This window comes from Salmo trutta, chromosome 14 (genome assembly GCF_901001165.1).
Source record: "Salmo trutta chromosome 14, fSalTru1.1, whole genome shotgun sequence".
In the NCBI taxonomy this organism is placed as follows: Eukaryota; Metazoa; Chordata; class Actinopteri; order Salmoniformes; family Salmonidae; genus Salmo; species Salmo trutta.
Window position 1 is genome coordinate 17244722 of NC_042970.1, and position 18324 is coordinate 17263045.

The 18324-nt window shown below is 44.4% G+C and overlaps 1 protein-coding gene across 11 annotated transcripts in view; it reads left to right on the forward strand.

Annotated features, from left to right (window-relative positions):
* The window catches only part of LOC115207536 (protein 4.1), a 277383-nt gene that overhangs the window by 219993 nt on the left and 39066 nt on the right, over window positions 1–18324 (forward strand). For 10 of the 11 annotated variants that reach the window (XR_003881022.1, XR_003881023.1, XM_029774683.1 and 7 more), the window contains 8 exons: window positions 4938–4980; window positions 5729–5804; window positions 6236–6454; window positions 12367–12454; window positions 12972–13124; window positions 14600–14697; window positions 15402–15577; window positions 15801–16045. Coding sequence is in view for 9 of the 11 variants with exons in the window: in XM_029774683.1 (XP_029630543.1) it covers window positions 4938–4980; window positions 5729–5804; window positions 6236–6454; window positions 12367–12454; window positions 12972–13124; window positions 14600–14697; window positions 15402–15577; window positions 15801–16045 (1098 nt within the window). In the remaining 2 variants the exon portion in view is untranslated. The remainder of the gene's footprint in view (window positions 1–4937; window positions 4981–5728; window positions 5805–6235; window positions 6455–12366; window positions 12455–12971; window positions 13125–14599; window positions 14698–15401; window positions 15578–15800; window positions 16046–18324) is intronic. The other variant, XM_029774684.1, reaches the window with a different exon arrangement.

Consider the following 18324-nt stretch of genomic DNA (forward strand, 5'->3'; position numbering starts at 1 on the left):
AAACCCCTAAAAAGACAGAATGACAACATTAGAACTGAACAATTCAACCTCCTTCCTCCCCCAACCTCCTCCTCCCATCCCAGACAGTACCTCCCCAAACGAGGTACAAGCCTAAATATGTCACGCTCTGACCTATGAGAGCTGGGTTTTCTCTGTGTAGTTAGGTCAGGGTGTGATATGGGTGGGCAATCTGTTTTTTGTTTCTATGTTTAGTTCTTGTTTTTCTATTTCTATGTTGAGTTTTGGGATGATCTCCAATTAGAGGCAGCTGTTTCGTGTTGTCTCTAATTGGAGATCATATTTAAGTTTGGGTTTTTCTATGGTGTTTTGTGGGTAGTTGCTTTCTGTTTAGTTTGTTAACCTGACAGTACTGTTGGCTGTCATTTTGTTATTTTGTCTAGTGTTCGTTTTCATTAAAATATATAACAATGAGCACTCTACACGCTGTGCCTTGGTCTCCTCTATACGACGCCCGTAACAAAATAGAACATGTTCTCTTCGCACAGTATGTCTATGAGAGTGCGGTGTTAAACCTAAACCCACAGTCCCGATTATCCACAGTTCGCAAGCAACAGTTGCTGATCTATAAGTTAGTTCAAGACTTCTTGATGTGATGTTGAATGTGAGCCATAGCCTCATCCGGAGACTCAAATGTGTAGTCTTTACCATCATCAGATAGCCATAAATGGGCCGGGAATTGCAGTCCATACTTCACACCTGGATGGTCCCGTAGTAGTCATTTGGTCTGCCCGAAAGCTGCGCACTGCCTGGAAACAGTGGGAGAGTAGTCCTGGTAGATGGGGAAGCTCTGTCCTTGAAAGCTCAGAGTGGTATTGCGGGCTCGTCGGAGAATCTCCATCTTCTCATGGAAAAAGTGCACTCGAAGAATTATGTCATGGGGCCTCTCACCATCCCGGGGCTTTGGGCGCAGCGACCGGTGGGCATGATCAATCAGGGGCTTCACATCCAAGGCAAGAACATCCTTCAGCAGCCCAGAAACTAAATCCGTGGCGCGAGGCATTTCCGCTGACTCTGGGACCGATACCAATCCCTCTAAACTCACACAACTCTCCTGCACCTTTTTCAAATCCGCAGCCAGGCATTTCACGTCAGCCTCCAGGGAGGTGGTTAAGTCTGAGACATTGGTAGCGGAGATCTCCAGTGCTGCAATCGTTGTAGTGTGCAACTCTGTTGTTGTTTTGAGTGATGTGATTGCTGGCACCGTCTCGTTCCGCAGGATGGTTAGATCTGCTTTTAAAGTATCAGAAACCTCCTGTATTCGGGCCTCAATCGTAGCAACTACCTCCGTTTTCTTTTCAACTATCTCAGAGTGTAGTAGTTTGATGGCCTCGAGAATGTTCATTTCAGCGCCGCCAGGCCAAGCCGCACCCCAGGGTAAAGTGTGAGTCCCCGGGCCCTCAGACTCAGGAGTGGGCGGTGATGAGAGTGGGTCTTGTGGGCCGGGTTTTCTCAGTCATTGAAAGCAAAGTAGTCTTGGTTTTTACGGAAAGGGATCACCAAACTAATATTTGAAAATAAATACAGTTCTGCTGCAAAATGTACATAAACTTTAAGAATACTGCGGGAGCAAACGGAAAACACGTCAGTCGCACATGGCGTCCCTCCAACCTCTTCCCGCTGCTCTGTTTTTTAAAATCTATAACACACATTTCTATGTGAATTTGGACGGGTCCCCGAAAAGTTACATATTGCATCTTTAAATGTGCTGAGAATGTTCCAAAGCCAAGTAACTATTCTGAAACCATTCCCAGAGCGTTATGGGAAGATTGTATGCAAAATAACCCTAGGATAACCAGGCTTTCACCAAGCTCTAAGAAACATGGTTCTCAGAACATGATGTACTAGCTGGGTTCTCAGACACTCCTCTCTGCCTCTCTTTGAGAATATTATCTCCACACCATTTGGGAGAACATTAATTGTGTTTATGATTGCTTTGTGAACTATGACTGTAGTGTCCTTGTAGCAGAACAGTGAGAACAGTTGTTATTCCTGATGGAGTGCTCTACAGAGAGGAGACAAAAGACCCAGGGCCTTTTTCGTAATTGAATGGTCTTTGGCCCAGGCCGACGTTAGATGGATAATAAATTACTGCTGCTCATTAATGTGTTTAGCACGCTGATTTAACACTGGAGGACCAAATTTTTTCTCTGCCCTAGTACCCCAATGGTTGAACCAGCTTCCCCCTGATGCTAGGATAGCAGAGTCCCTGCCAATTTTCTGAAAATGTCCAAAACCCTGAAATGTCTGAAACACTTCAAAGAGTATCTGAAATAAGACATGTCAGTCTTGTCAGTCTAGTCATGTCAGTCCCCCCCCCCTTTTCCTACTAGCTCTGACTTTGCTGCTAACTTATTTATTGAGGAAAAATGTACAGTCGTGGCCAAATGTTTTGAGAATTACACAAATATTAATTTTCACAATCTGCTGCCTCAGTTTGTATGATGGTAATTTGCATATACTCCAGAACGTTATGAAGAGTGATCAGATGAATTGCAATTAATTGCAAAGTCCCTCTTTGCCATGCAAATGAACTGAATCCCCCAAAAACATTTCCACTGCATTTCAGCCCTGCCACAAAAGGACCAGTTGACATCATGTCAGTGATTCTCTCGTTAACACAGGTGTGAGTGTTGATGAGGACAAGGCTGGAGATCAATCTGTCATGCTGATTGAGTTTGAATAACAGACTGGAAGCTTCAAAAGGTAGGTGGTGCTTGGAATCATTGATCTTCCTCTGTCAACCATGGTTACCTGAAACGAAACACGTGCTGTCATCATTGCTTTGCACAAAAATGGCTTCACAGGCAAGGATATTGCACCTAAATCAACCATTTATCGGATCATCAAGAACTTCAAGGAGAGCGGTTCAATTGTTGTGAAGAAGGCTTCAGGGCGCACAAGAAAGTCCAGCAAGCACCAGAACCATCTCCTAAAGTTGATTCAGCGGCGGGATCGGGTCACCACCAGTACAGAGCTTGCTCAGGTATGGCAGCAGGCAGGTGTGAGTGCATCTGCATGCACAGTGAGGCAAAGACTTTTGGAGGATGGCCTGGTGTCAAGAAGGGCAGCAAAGAAGCCACTTCTCTCCAGGAAAAACATCAGGGACAGACTGATATTCTGCAAAAGGTACAGGGATTGGACTGCTGAGGACTGGGGTAAAGTCATTTTCTCTGATGAATCCCATTTCCAATTGTTTGGGGCATCCGGAAAAAAGCTTGTCCGGAGAAGACAAGGTGAGCGCTACCATCAGTCCTGTGTCATGCCAACAGTTAAGCATCCTGAAACCATTCATGTGTGGGGTTGCTTCTCAGCCAAGGGAGTGGGCTCACTCACAATTTTGCCTAAGAACACATGGACCCAAAATAAAGAATGGTACCAACACATCTTCCGAGAGGAACTTCTCCCAACCATCCAGGAACAGTTTGGTGACGAACAATGCCTTTTCCAGCATGATCGAGCACCTTGCCATAAGGCAAAAGTGATAACTAAGTGGCTCGGGGAACAAAACATCGATATTTTGTGTCCATGGCCAGGAAACTCCCCAGACCTTAATCCCATTGAGAACTTGTGGTCAATCCTCAAGAGGCGGGTGGACAAACAAAAACCCACAAATTCTGACAAACTCCAAGCATTGATTATGCAAGAATGGGCTGCCATCAGTCAGGATGTGGCCCAGAAGTTAATTGACAGCATGCCAGGGCGGATTGCAGAGGTCTTGAAAAAGAAGGGTCAACACTGCAAATATTGACTCTTTGCATCAACTTCATGTAATTGTCAATAAAAGCCTTTGACACATGAAATGATTGTAATTATACTTCAGTATTCCATAGTAACATCTGACAAAAATATCTAAAGACATCGAGGCAGCAGACTTTGAAAATTAATATTTGTGTCATTCTCAAAACGTTTGGCCACGACTGTACTTACTACGACTAAGATATGTGCTTTACTCACCTAACTATCTTAAGATGAATGCACTGTAATTCGCTCTGGAGGAGAGCATCTGCTAAATAACTAAAATGTAAATGGACCTCACCCGGGGTGTGTGTGTGTGTGTGTGTGTGTGTGTGTGTGTGTGTGTGTGTGTGTGTGTGTGTGTGTGTGTGTGTGTGTGTGTGAGAGAGAGAGAGTTTGTGGTTGGATCTCAGTTTATTAGTGTGTATTCTTTGCAGGTGTGTCTATTTTTCAGTTTGTGTGTTCTGAAGTTGGCAGGAACACTTGTGGTTTTCCAAAGAAGATGTTGGGGACTGCTGTGCTGTTTCAACCTTTTCCACTCCTGATTTCACTTTGGCAGAAGTGATAGTGACTGCCAAAAAAGCTTTCAGCCTCACTCAGCAGCTGGGATATGCCACTCAGGCTCGGGATGCTGGGAAGCTCACTGTTTGTGGTTCGGCATACGGCTGCCTGCGTTATTAACCATGCAATAGGCGTATTCACTCTTCCTGTTCAACTACAATAACAGTACACATTGTCAAAGGGCAGGGAATGATCTGAGAGATTTCACAAGGGACACAAGGGTGGGCATTGAAGGAGGACGTTTTATTAACACAAGGCAGCAGGAGGAGTATCTGTCAGAAACAGCGCCTCTCATGCTGAATGATGTCATTGTACAGATCTGGTGTGATACAAGCTGATAGGATATTAACTGGCCAGTGGTCATTTACTGTCACAATGGGCAAACAGATGCTGGGCCTGCCACTCTCATCTCCTCATGCTGAAAGTCTCAATGGGGGAGGGTTCCTCCTGCATCCCTCTCCTCCTCCTTCTATTGAACCATATGCAAATGCTTTCACTAGAATCCCCATCTGCAATTAGAGCTGCAGGGTGAATGAGTGTGTGGCAACAGGGTGTGCATTAGCCATGTCTCTCACAGACCCCTGGGGGAATTCTTTCTGTCTCTCCTATATGTCTTTCAGAATTGGTTGGACCCCTCCAAGGAGATCAAGAAGCAGATGCGCAGTGAGTATCCTCGGCCCACACGCAGCACATACATCATGGTTCGAGTCCTGAATGCTGATAGGCTGAAAGCCGTGGTATATCAGACCGTATACAGTGGGTATGACAAAATAATGCTATTTACTGGTCTAATTACGTTGGTAACCAATTTATAATAGCTATTAGGCACCTCGGGTTTGTGGTATATGGCCATTATACCATGGCTAAGGGCTGCATCCAGGCACCTGTTGCTTCGTACCTAAAAACAGCCCTTAGCCGTGGAATAATGACCATATACCACACCTCTCGTGGCCTTATTGCTTAATTATATACTGTTTGTATATGGAATCTGCTAAATACTTATGCAGTAGAATGAGAAGCTTTAGTCTCATTATGCAAGATGATATAATGAGTTTTTTTAACATAAGTGTATTACTATGCTGTTGTTGGAGCCTGTTGACACAAATAGATCTTTATTGTGACACATGTTATGGTGATTTTATGACTGTCATACATGTGACCCCACTCTCCGAGGGTGTCTCTGGGGGAGTTGGGATACGCACAATTCCAATTCCCACATGCGTTTTAATACACACTTGTACATGTGTGAAATAGGACAAATACAAGCACCCTCCTAATTATTACTATTATTATTATTGTTGTTGTTATTATTATTACTGTTATTATTGCATGTGTATCACTCACACCTCTGTGATACATGTCCAGTCCACATGGGGAGTAAACTCATCACATCTCCTGTGTCGCTCCTCAGCTGCTCCCTGGCACTTTGCCTTCTCTGTCAAGTTCTACCCTCCAGACCCCTCCCAGTTGACAGAGGACATCACCAGGTACTGTTGTACAGCAGGGCAGTGTGAAGAGGCCCCCATAGCATTCTCACATACTGTTTTTATATACACACACACATACTGTACATACATATAAACTGGCAGCACGCAAAGTCTCTCATACTTATCAGTTCTCACATTGAACTATCTCTGTCAAACAACAAACGTTTGTACAGAAATACTTTTTAAGATTGTAATCATTTACAGGGCATATTTCACTGCAAAGGATTCAAAAACATACTCTATTTAGAGGTTTAGCTACATTTGGAGTTCCACTGGCTGTTATGGATTAACTCCTCAACATTTTTATTGGAGCTTGCCTTTGGTGAGACCTTATTTGAACTAGTCCCTCTCCCCCTGTCTTGCCCCCCCTCGTCTCTCTCTCTCTCTGTCTCTCTCGCTCTCTCTGTCTCTCTCTCCCTCTTTTATGACAGGTACTACCTGTGTCTTCAGCTGAGAGATGACATGTTGTCAGGCCGTCTGCCCTGCTCCTTCGTGACCCACGCCCTGCTGGGTTCCTACGCCGTACAGGCCGAGCTGGGAGACTATGACACCGATGACCACGGTCCCGACTACGTCAGCGACTTCCGCTTCGCACCCAATCAGACGCGAGAGCTGGAGGAGAGGGTCATGGAGCTCCATCGTAACTACAGGTAGGAGTTATGGTCAGGGTCAAGAGTATCTTCTGACCACCAGAAAAATGATAGGGCCATGACTATGGTCACATGATCAGAATAAATGCTCTTGGCCCAGTTAGGTTTATTTCAGTTGCATGTTTGTAGTAAATACATTTTGGTTACATCCAGCGGTGTAGTGGTGTCTGGAGAAATGGGTATACTCAGATCAAACGGCCCGTCTGGCAAAGGAAAGCACCCTGTTTCAAAATTCTATGTTTTCCTATAGTTTAAAAAAATATGTATTAATTAAATGCAAAAATGTGATGTCCTTCGTCCACAACAATGCTCTTAAACAATATCAGGAAACCATTATTGATTTATGGGATTTGTTGTGGGGGAGGGTGTAGTTGCCCTTTAATTCAGTTGTGCACCTATCAAGAGACAGTTTGGCTAGCGGTGTTTCTGTAGGCCAACTGTACAACAATGTTGGCCTACAGAGTACATGCGATGTCAGAGTGCCCTTCCATTGATACAAATCATCACAATATCATTCTGCCAGGAGACATTCTTTGCAATCAGCGTTTAATTGGGAAGGTTTTTTGGGAAAGCCTTTAGAAATATTCATTCAAACAGAGCATGTTGACTGAATTGCACATCGCAAAGATTTAACTAAGTGTAACAGGTAGCTGTTTTTGTAGGGTTTTTCTCACATCAACCTTGGGAGGTTGCGTAACAACCAGAGCTGCGTCTGTATTGTCCAACACATTTAACCTCACCACAGTACTTAGTATTAGTGTCATCTTTCCTAATAGTATAGGGTGAAACGTAAAAAAATAACTCACTCAGATTATGTGGTTAATAGCATGGATGTAAAGTTAAAGTGACTATGCATATATGATAAACAGAGAGTAGCAACAGCGTAAAAAGAGGGGTTGGGGGGGGCACACAATGCAATAGTCCGGGGGTAGCCATTTGATTACCTGTTCAGGAGTCTTATGGCTTGGGGGTAAAAACTGTTGAGAAGCCTTTTTGTCCTAGACATGGCACTCCGGTACCGCTTGCCATGCGGTAGTAGAGAGAACAGTCTATGGCTGGGGTCTTTGACAATTTTTAGGGCCTTCCTCTGACACCGCCTGGTGTAGAGGTCCTGGATGGCAGGCAGCTTAGCCCCAGTGATGTACTGGGCCATACGCACTACCCTCTGTAGTGCCTTGCGGTCAGAAGCCGAGCAGTTGCCGTACCAGGCCGTGATGCAACCAGTCAGGATGCTCTCGATGTTGCAGCTGTAGAACCTTTTGAGGATCCCAGGACCCATGCCAAATCTTTTTAGTTTCCTGTCACGACTGTCTTGGTGTGTTTGAACCAACAGTGTCCCTTCCTATACTTGCACTACTATGTAATGTCAAACAACTGAAAAGTCCACAACTTTAGATGTTCTCTACTTTCAAGACATAAACAGAAAGTTCAATTACTTTCACAGAAATCTTTTATAAAAAAATCACTTCAACTCACAGCTGTTATTTACAATTCCTTGATGTCCATCACTCCAGTGGGTAGCTAGCTACAGTAACATCACCATAGAGGTGAAATAATTACAATTTAGCATTAACACTGGAGTGATAGATGTGCAGATGATGATGTGCAAGTAGAGATACTGGGGAGAAAAAAATAAAAAATATGGGGATGAGGTAGTTGGGTGTGCTATTTACAGATTGGCTGTGTACAGGTACAGTGATAAGCTGCTCTGACAGCTGATGCTTAAAGTTAGAGAGGGAGATATGTCTCCAGTTCAGTGATTTTTGCAATTTGTTTCAGTCATTGGCAGCAGAGACCTGGAAGGAAAGGCGGCCAAAGGAGGTATTGGCTTTGGGGATGACCAGTGAAATATACCTGCTGGAGCGCGTGCTACGGGTGGGTGTTGCTATGGTGACCAGTGGGCTGAGATAAGGCGGGGCTTTACCTAGCAAAGACTTATAGATGACCTGGAGCCAGTGGGTTTGGCGACGAATATGTAGCGAGGGCCAGCCAACGAGAGCATACAGGTCGCAGTGGTGGGTAGTATATGGGGCTTTGGTGACAAAACAGATGGCACTGTGATAGACTACATCCAATTTGCTGAGTAGAGTGTTGGAGGCTATTTTGTAAATGACATCGCCGAAGTCAAGGATCGGTAGGATAGTCAGTTTTACGAGGGTATGTTTGGCAGCATGAGTGAAGGAGGCTTTGTTGCAATATAGGAAGCTGATTCTAGATGTAATTTTGTATTGGAGATGCTTAATGTAAGTCTGGAAGGAGAATTTACAGTCTAACCAGACACCTAGGTATTTGTAGTTGTCCACATATTTTAAGTCAGAACCGTCCAGAGTAGTGATGCTAGTCGGGCGGGCGGGTGCGGGGCAGCAATCGGTTGAAGAGCATGCATTTTGTTTTATTAGCATTTAAAAGTAGTTGGAGGCCACATAAGGAGAGTTGTATGGCAGTGAAGCTTGTTTGGAGGTTTGTTAACACAGTGTCCAAAGAAGGGCCAGATGTATACAGAATGGTGTCGTCTGCGAAGAGGTGGATCAGATAATCACCAGCAGCAAGAGCGACATCTTTGATATATACAGAGAAAAGAGTCGGCCCGAGAAATTGAACCCTGTGGCACCCTCATAGAGACTGCCAGAGGTCCGGACAACAGGCCCTCCGATTTGACACACTGAACTCTATCTGAGAAAGTGTTGGTGAACCAGGCAAGGCAGTCATTTGAGAAACCAAGGCTATTGAGTCTGCCGATAAGAATGCGGTGATTGACAGAGTTGAAAGCCTTGGCCAGGTCGATGAAGACGGCGGCACAGTACTGTCTTTTATCGATAGCGGTTATGATATCGTTTAGGACCTTGAGCGTGGCTGAGGTGCACCCATGACCAGCTCGGAAACCAGATTGCATAGCGGAAAAGGTTGGCTTTTCGAAGATTTTAGAAAGGCAGGGCAGGATGGTTATAGGTCTATAACAGTTTGTGTCTAGAGTGTCTCCCCCTTTGAAGAGGGGGATGACCGTGGCAGCTTTCCACTCTTTGGGGATCTCAGATGATACAAAGAGAGGTTGAACAGGCTAGTAATAGGGGTTGCAACAATTTTGGCAGATAATTTTAGAAAGAGATGGTCCAGATTGTCTAGCCCAGCTGATTTGTAAGCATCCAGCTTTTGCAGCTCTTTCAGAACATCAGCTGTCTGGATTTGGGTGAAGGAGAAGCGGGGGGGGGGGGGCAGAGCTATTGGCCGGGGTAAGGGTAGCCAGGTGGAAAGCATGGCCAGCCGTAAAAAAAAAATGCTTATTGAAATTATCGTGGATTTATCGGTGGTGACAGTGTTTCCTAGCCTTAGTGCAGTGGGCAGCTGGGAGGATGAGGTGCTCTTATTCTCCATGGACTTTACAGTGTCCCAAAACTTTTTGGAATTAGTGCTATAGGATGCAAATTTCTGTTTGAAAAGCTAGCCTTAGCATTCCTAACTGACTGTGTATATTGGTTCCTGACTTCCCTGAACAGTTGCATATCGCAGGGGCTGTTCGATGCAAATGCAATACGCCACAGGATGTTTTTGTGCTGGTCAAGGGCAGTCAAGTCTGGGGTGAACCAAGGGCTATATCTGTTCTTAGTTCTACATTTTTTTAACGGGGCATGCTTATTTAAGATGGTGAGAAAAACACTTGTAAAGAGCAACCAGGCATCCTCTACTGACAGGATGAGGTCAATATCCTTCCTGGATACCCTGGCCAGGTCGATTAGAAAGGCCTGCTCGCTGAAATGTTTTAGGGACCGTTTGACAATGATGAAGCATGGTCGTTTGACCATGGACCCATTACGGACCTAGGCAATGAGGCAGTGATCGCTGAGATCCTGGGTGAAGACAGCAGAGGTGTATTTAGAGGGCAAGTTGGTCAGGATGATATCTATGAGGGTTCCCATGGTTATGGATTTAGGATTGTACCTGGTAGGTTCCTTGGTAATTTGTGTGAGATTGAGGGCATCTAATTTAGATTGTAGGATGGCCGGGGTGTTATGCATATCCCAGTTTAGGTCACCTAGCAGTACAAACTCTGAAGATAGATGGGGGGCAATCAATTCACATATGGGCACAGCTGGGGGCTGAGGGTGTCTATAACAAGTGGCAATGGTGAGAGACTTATTTCTGGAAAGGTGGATTTTTAAAAGTAGAAGCTCGAATAGTTTGGGCACAGACCTGGATAGTATGATAGAACTCTGCAGGCTATCTCTGCAGTAGATTGCATCTCCGCCCCCTTTGACAGTTCTATATTGTTGAAAAATGTTGTAGTTGGGGATGGATTTTGGTGGCCTTCCAAAGCCAGGATTCAGACATGGATAGGTCATCGGGGTTGGTGGAGTGTGCTAAAGCAGTGAATAAAACACACTTAGGGATGAGGCTTCTGATGTTAATATGCATGAAACCAAGGCTTTTACGGTTACAGAAGTCAACAAATGAGAGTGCCTGGGGACCTCTACATCACCAGAGGAACAGAGGAGGAGTAGGTTGAGGGTTCGGCTAAAGGCTATAAGAACTTTTCGTCTAGTGCATTGGGAACAGAGAATGAAAGGAGCAGATTTCTGTGTGTGATAGAATAGATTCAGGGCATAATGTACAGACAAGGGTATGGTAGGATGTGAGTACAGTTACAGTGGAGGTAAACCTATTCATTGAGTGACGATGAGAGCGGTTGCGTCTCTGGAGGCACCAGTTAAGCCAGGTGAGGCCTCCGCATGTGTGGGGGGTGGGACAAAAGAGCTATCTAAGGCATTTATGGCAGGGCTGGGGGCTCTACAGTGAAATAAAACAATAATAACTAACCTAAACAGCAGTAGACAAGGCATACTGTATTGACATTAGGGAGAGGCATGTGTAGCCAACGTTAATCCCGAAGGCGAAATGACAGTCATTCGATGGTATGGAACAATCCTTTTCCAGATCTAGCACGTCCTATTTCTGCAACGATTCTCCAACTTAAGTTACTTTCTGAATTCAGCTTCTCTCTACTCATTATCATTCTCTCACTTTCTCCTCCTTTTGCAACACACTTGCCTGTGCACTCCCTCGCGCCACCTCTCCCCAGGACCTTTTTAGAGCCGGCCGTGACGTCTCCTGGCTCATAGTAGTCTTGTAAAGTCCCTGAACAGAACAGCAAAGCCATATTCCTAAACTCCGCCACACAAGACTTGGACCAAACTTTTTCAATACCTGGTTTGCATACCCATTGTTGCCTTAGTTAGCATTTACTGGTAGATATCATAAGTTGAAACGTCTTTCCTTTCGTCCATTACCAAACTACCGATATCGTTCTTCTGTGAGCTACTCCATGTGCCTACCAGTTGAGAGCTGTGCACTCTTGCTGCCTGACAGATGGTATTCCGCTGAAACTCCTAGGCTATGTGTGCGACTCGCGTGAATATATTTCATGTGCTTTGCATTTGTGTAGGTTACTTTGTGCATGATTTCTCTATTGTTCTACAGTACATCATTGATACAGCGTATACCTCCACTATACTACTTTGATGCGCATCAGTGGGGATTAAGAAGTGGGTATAGAGCATATACCTGCCTAATAGTCCCCACTACTCCACTGGTTTCATCTCCATCTCTCATTCATATGGAAACATTGGAGCCTGTTGATACAGCTCTACTCAGACAGTGTCCAACAACACACCATACATATGTTGACAAATGCCACCACATTGCCCTGGCATCTGTCATGGCTGTCTACATGGAGGCCTTGCCAACACTATCAACACTTCCCCAGTCTCAGGGTCTCCTCCCTCCCTGTCCAGGCATGGCAACAGCGCTTGGCTCTTGGCCAAAGGTGGAGGAAGAGACATGGGAATGGATATATCAGGCCTACCACTCTAAAATATTAAATGTGTTCTCCTGTGTGAGTTGATGTATTTTTGTTTCAGGGGTATGATGCCAGCTGACGCAGAAATCAACTTCCTAGAAAATGCTAAGAAGCTATCCATGTATGGGGTGGATCTCCATCATGCCAAGGTATGCTGTTACATCAGCAGATATTGACTAGATATTGACTTCGATTCCTGACTTTTGAAAAGGCCCTGAGAACGTTGATATACGCCTTTCTCGGGACTCACAAAAAAAACTATTGCCCAGCACTGGGCGCAAATTCATGATGCTCAGAGCCAGAGCGAGCTGCCTAGAACACTGCTCCACCGCAGTTCACAATGTTCTAGCAAGCCGTGAGAATACTTGATGATACTTTGAGTTGTTTCTGTTTTAACCCTGTAACCACATGTAATTAACCCTGTAACCATGTGGAATGAATGTGTAAAACATAGATGTTAATCCATAATACTTTGAGTTTCAATTGGAAACTATGAGATTTTATTGGTTACATATGACATTTTGTGAGTCTGTTTCTATGTGACTGTGCAGGATGATTTATTTTACACTATACACCAACATATTGCTTTATCTCCGCTCCTTCCCTCTCTTCTTCCTCTCTTTTCATCATCCTCTACTCTGCCATGCTGGCTCTTGGCTGCTCCAGGATTCAGAAGGGATTGACATCATGCTGGGTGTGTGTGCCAACGGCCTCCTGATATACCGCGACCGCCTGAGGATCAACCGCTTCGCCTGGCCAAAGATTCTCAAGATATCCTACAAGAGGAGCAACTTCTACATCAAGATCCGGCCCGGAGAGGTAAGCTGAACCAAATGAGAGAATGGCTGCACTGTAGTTGAGGTTTTACCCCCTTGCAAAATAATGCTTTGAGACATTTATGCACTCCATTTCTGTTACAACTGGAAATACGACCAGCTAAAGACTGTGTGGAAGCTGATGTGTGACCAGAGATCTAACCAGGTGAAATTAAATCAACTTCCTGGAAAATGTTATTTGGACCATTGCTCTGGAACACACTGGACTTACCTACATGACAGCTAGCTAGCATTTCCGCCTTCAAAAGAGCAGTACACATAGTTGTAATGTGCGCTTGGATTTGTATGTATGCTACCGCGTATGATGTGTATGCTGTGATTTTAGATGTGCTTGTGTATGTATGCCAATGGGTACGCTGTATATGTTTTATTGATTCTATGGAACCCAGGACTCCCTGGAAAACAGTGGCAAGTATTACTGAGTGGACTATCCTGGCTAAATAAATGCAAATGAAAAATCGTATTCCCCCCACAATTTTGCTGCTCCACAGGCTTAGAATCTATAGCCTGTCTCTGTCTCCAAGTCCCTGTTCAGTTCTTGCAGCGCTGCAGCCTCAACCTCTGCAGCCTACTGAGCTGAGCCCCAGCCCAGTGTGACAGGCTGTCTGGCCAGGCCTTCTGAAGTGACAGAGCCCCATAGTGAGCCAGTGGAAGAGAGGGATAAAGGGAGCTTTTAACACGGCCAGTGCAGCTGCAGCAGCACTCAGAATATAGGGATGAAAAGTATAAATATAGAGCCATGAAATGCCACCCTCATGTTTGTCCCTGCTGTCTGAAAACTGCAGTTTCTTAGTCCTTTGCCCAGCTCAGTGCAGGAATCTGTCTGGTGGTCATAGGGCTGTAATTTCAGGGAGAGCAGATTACTGTACTCTTAGAAAAAAGGGTACCAAAGGGGTTATTCAACTGTCCCCATAAGATAACCCTTTTTGGTTTCAGGTAGAACCCTTTTTGGTTTCAGGTAGAACCCTTTTTGGTTCCAAGTAGAACCATTTTGGGTTCCATGTAATGTAGAACCCTCTTTAGAAAGGTTTCTACATGAAACCCAAAATGGTTCTACCTGGAACCAAAAAGGGTTATTCAAAGGGTTCTCCTATGGGGACAGCCAACGAACCCTTTAAGGTTCTAGATAGCACCTTTTTTTCTAAGAGTGTTGTGTGCATACTTGGGAGTGTTAACCGTCCGGGGGTTTACAGCAGTGAACAGTTTCACATGGTGTCTTTTTGCTTAGAGCTCATTGCATCTCCTGAGTGACAAGCGGGCCGATTCAGCAAACAAATAAAATTGTGACAGTTTGGAATATGAAATAAAGTGATGATGCATTTCAAGGTTGTTGTTAAGAATGTATCATGTCATTCAAAACTGCTGTCACTCCCTCATACTCTAATCTATGTAACCACAGTAAACACCTGCCCCTCCCTCCCTCCTTCCCTCCCTTTCTGTCTCCCTCTCTGAAACCAGTACGAGCAGTTTGAGAGCACTATTGGCTTCAAGCTTCCAAACCACCGGGCGGCTAAGAGACTGTGGAAGGTCTGCATCGAGCACCACACCTTCTTCAGGTATCTTTTCCCTTCAAGGAGTAGGACTCGCTTAAGTTACACCTAGCAAGCCATTTCTCCTCAAGTCCTCTTCATCTTAGGCAGCCAAATATAGCTACCATCTCACCACTCACATCCCTCCTGTCCACATCTCTGTAGCTTCTTCCCAGCAGCCTACAGCACCTGCTGTATCCCGCTACAGGGGAAGCTCAGGAGTGATTAGAGCACAGCTTTGATCAGGGCTCCGTCTCCCTATAGGCACCATCCACAGCAGCATTTTATTCCATAGTAGCCAGCACTACACTGAGGCTTAGGGTGTTTCCCTCTCTGTTTCCTCCTCATGTTACATTTTATCTCTGGTGTTTCTCTGCCCCTGTTACCTCAGGCTTTGAGGAATTCACTGTAAGGGGAATAGGGAACCACATACAGTAGAATAGTGCAATGTTTTCAACACTGCCCCAGTGCAAAGAACAGAGTCCACTGTTCTCAGCATTTTACAAAGTAATTTACTACATCCAGTAACTCATCTCATACTAACATCTGGTCTTTCTCTCAATTGTATTGCTGTAAAGCAAGGATGGTGAATTTCTCTTTCCCCAGTATTTTAAGTTAACTCTTGTTGTTTTTATACTGTTGCAACCAAAATGCCAGGTAATCTTCAGGTTAAAGTCTCCAGAATTAGGGCTGATGAATTCCTCTCTGTCTGTGGACTATAACACCTCCAGGTTAGTGTCTCCAGAGCCTCCTCCTAAGGGCTTCTTGGTGATGGGCTCTAAGTTTCGATATAGTGGGCGAACCCAGGCCCAGACACGGCAGGCCAGCGCTCTCATAGACCGGCCCGCGCCACACTTTGAACGCTCCACCAGCAAGAGGTATCTGCTGTCCCGCAGTCTGGACGGAGGTAGGTACCATAGTGGTGTTCCTCAAGGGCTACTCACACACCGGACAATTGTTAAAAGTGAAAATATTGAATGATACATTAGTAGCTATGGGATATTTTTTCATACCTGAAGACCGTGTCTTGAGATGTACTGTGGATGTGGCCGTATACTTACTATATGTATATCTAATGCTGGACTGTTCCCTCGTAATAAAACAGTCCCATTGTGCCTTGGTCTAACTAGCAGAGTTCTCCCGGCCAGTGTCGGCCATGTGTGAAAACCAGGATGGTCTGTCCCAGCACAGTGGCAGTGAACACCCCCACCTCCACAGCCCCTCTGGGGACGAACAGGAGACAGAACTGGAACCACCCAGTTTGGAGCAGGACCAAGAGGAGGATCAGGATGAGGAACAGGATCTAGAGGAATACAACGACCAAGAGGAGGGTGAGGATGGTGTCCCCACCCCCAGCAAGAAGAAGGAGATCAAGGTACTGTTAGGGTTATCACGTTACTGTTAGGGTAAGGGTTATCAAGTTACTGTTAGGGTTATCAAATTACTGTTAGGGTAAGGGTTATCAAATTACTGTTAGGGTTATCATGTTACTGTTAGGGTTAGGGTTATCACGTTACTGTTAGGGTAAGGGTTATCAAATTACTGTTAGGGTTATCAAATTACTGTTAGGGTTATCACGTTACTGTTAGGGTTAGGGTTATCAAGTTACTGTTAGGGTTTTCACATTAGGGTTATCACGTTACTGTTAGGGTTATCACGTTGCTGTTAGGGTTAGAGTTATCCTGTTACTGTTAGGGCTATCAAGTTACTGTTAGGGTTATCAAATTACTGTTAGGGTTATCACGTTACTGTTAAGGATAGGGTTATCAAATTACTGTTAGGGTTATCACGTTACTGTTAGGGCTAGGGTTATCACGTCACTGTTATCACGTTACTGTTAGGGTTAGGGTTATCATGTTACTGATATTGTTAGGGTTATCACATTACTGTTAGGGTTATCATGTTACTGATATTGTTAGGGTTATCCCGTTACTGTTAGGGTTAGGGTTATCAAGTTACTGTTAGGGTTAGGGTTATCCCGTTACTGTTAGGGTTAGGATTATCAAGTTACTGTTAGGGTTAGGGTTATCCCGTTACTGTTAGGGTTATCACTACTGTTAGGGTTAGGGTTACAACGTTACTGTTAGGGTTATCACGTTACTGTTGGGGTTAGGGTTATCACATTACTGTTAGGGTTAGGGTTATCACGTTACTGTTAGGGTTTGGGTTATTACGTTACTGTTAGGGTTATCAAGTTACTGTTAGGGTTTGGGTTATTACGTTACTGTTAGGGTTATCAAGTTACTGTTAGGGTTTTCATGTTAGGGTTAGGGTTATCACATTACTGTTATGTTTAGGGTTACCACATTACTGATAGGGTTAGGGTTATCACGTTACTGTTAGGGTTAGGGTTATCAAGTTACTGTTTGGGTTATCACGTTACTGTTAGTGTTATCAAGTTAGGGTTAGGGTTATAACATTACTGTTAGGGTTATCATGTTGCTGTTAGGGTTATCATGTTACTGTTAGGGTTAGGGTTATAACGTTACTGTTAGGGTTATCACGTTACTGTTAGGGTTATGAAGTTACTGTTAGGGTTAGTTTTATCACGTTACTCTTAGGGTTATTGTTACCACGTTACTGATAGGGTTAGGGTTATCAAGTTATTGGTAGGGTTAGGGTTATCACGTTACTGTTAGGGTTATCACGTCACTGTTAGGGCTATAACGTTATTGTTAGGGTTAGGGTTACCACGTTATTGTTAGGGTTAGGGTTACCACGTTACTGTTAGGGTTATTGTTACCACGTTACTGATAGGGTTAGGGTTATCACATTACTGTTAGGGATAGGGTTATCAAGTTACTGTTAGGGTTAGGGTTATCAAGTTACTGTTAGGGATATCACGTTACTGGTAGGGTTAGGGTTATCACGTTACTGTTAGGGCTATAACGTTATTGTTAGGGCTATCATGTTACTTTAAGGGTTATCACTTTATTGTTAGGGTTATTACGTTACTGTTAGGGTTAGGGTTATCACGTTACTGTTAGGGTTAGGGTTACCACGTTATTGTTAGGGTTAGGGTTATCCCGTTACTGTTATGGTTAGGATTACCACGTTACTGTTAGGGTTAGGCTTATCACGTTACTGTTAGGGTTAGGGTTATCAGGTTACTGTTTGGGTTAGAGTTATCCTGTTACTGTTAGGGTTATCAAGTTACTGTTAGGGTTATCACGTTACCATTAGGGTTAAGGTTATCACGTTACTGTTAGGGTTATCACGTTACTGTTAGGGTTAGGGTTATCACGTTGCTGTTAAGGTTAGGCTTATTACGTTACTGTTAGGGTTAGGGTTATCAAGTTACTGTTAGGGTCAGGGTTATCACACTACTGTTAGGGTTAGGGTTATCGCCTTACTGTTAGGGTTAGGGTTATCACGTTACTGTTAGGGTTAGGGTTATCACGTTACTGTTAGGGTTATCACATTACTGATATGGCTAGGGTTACCACGTTACTGTTTCGGTAAAGGTTATCACGTTACTGTTAGGGTTACCACGTTGCTGTTAGGGATAGGGTTATCAAGTTACTGTTAGGGTTATCAAGTTACTGTTAGGGTCAGGGTTATCACGTTAGTGTTAGAGTTAGGATTACCACATTACTGATAGGGTTAGGGTTATGACGTTATTGTTAGGGTTATCATGTTACTGTTTGGGTAAAA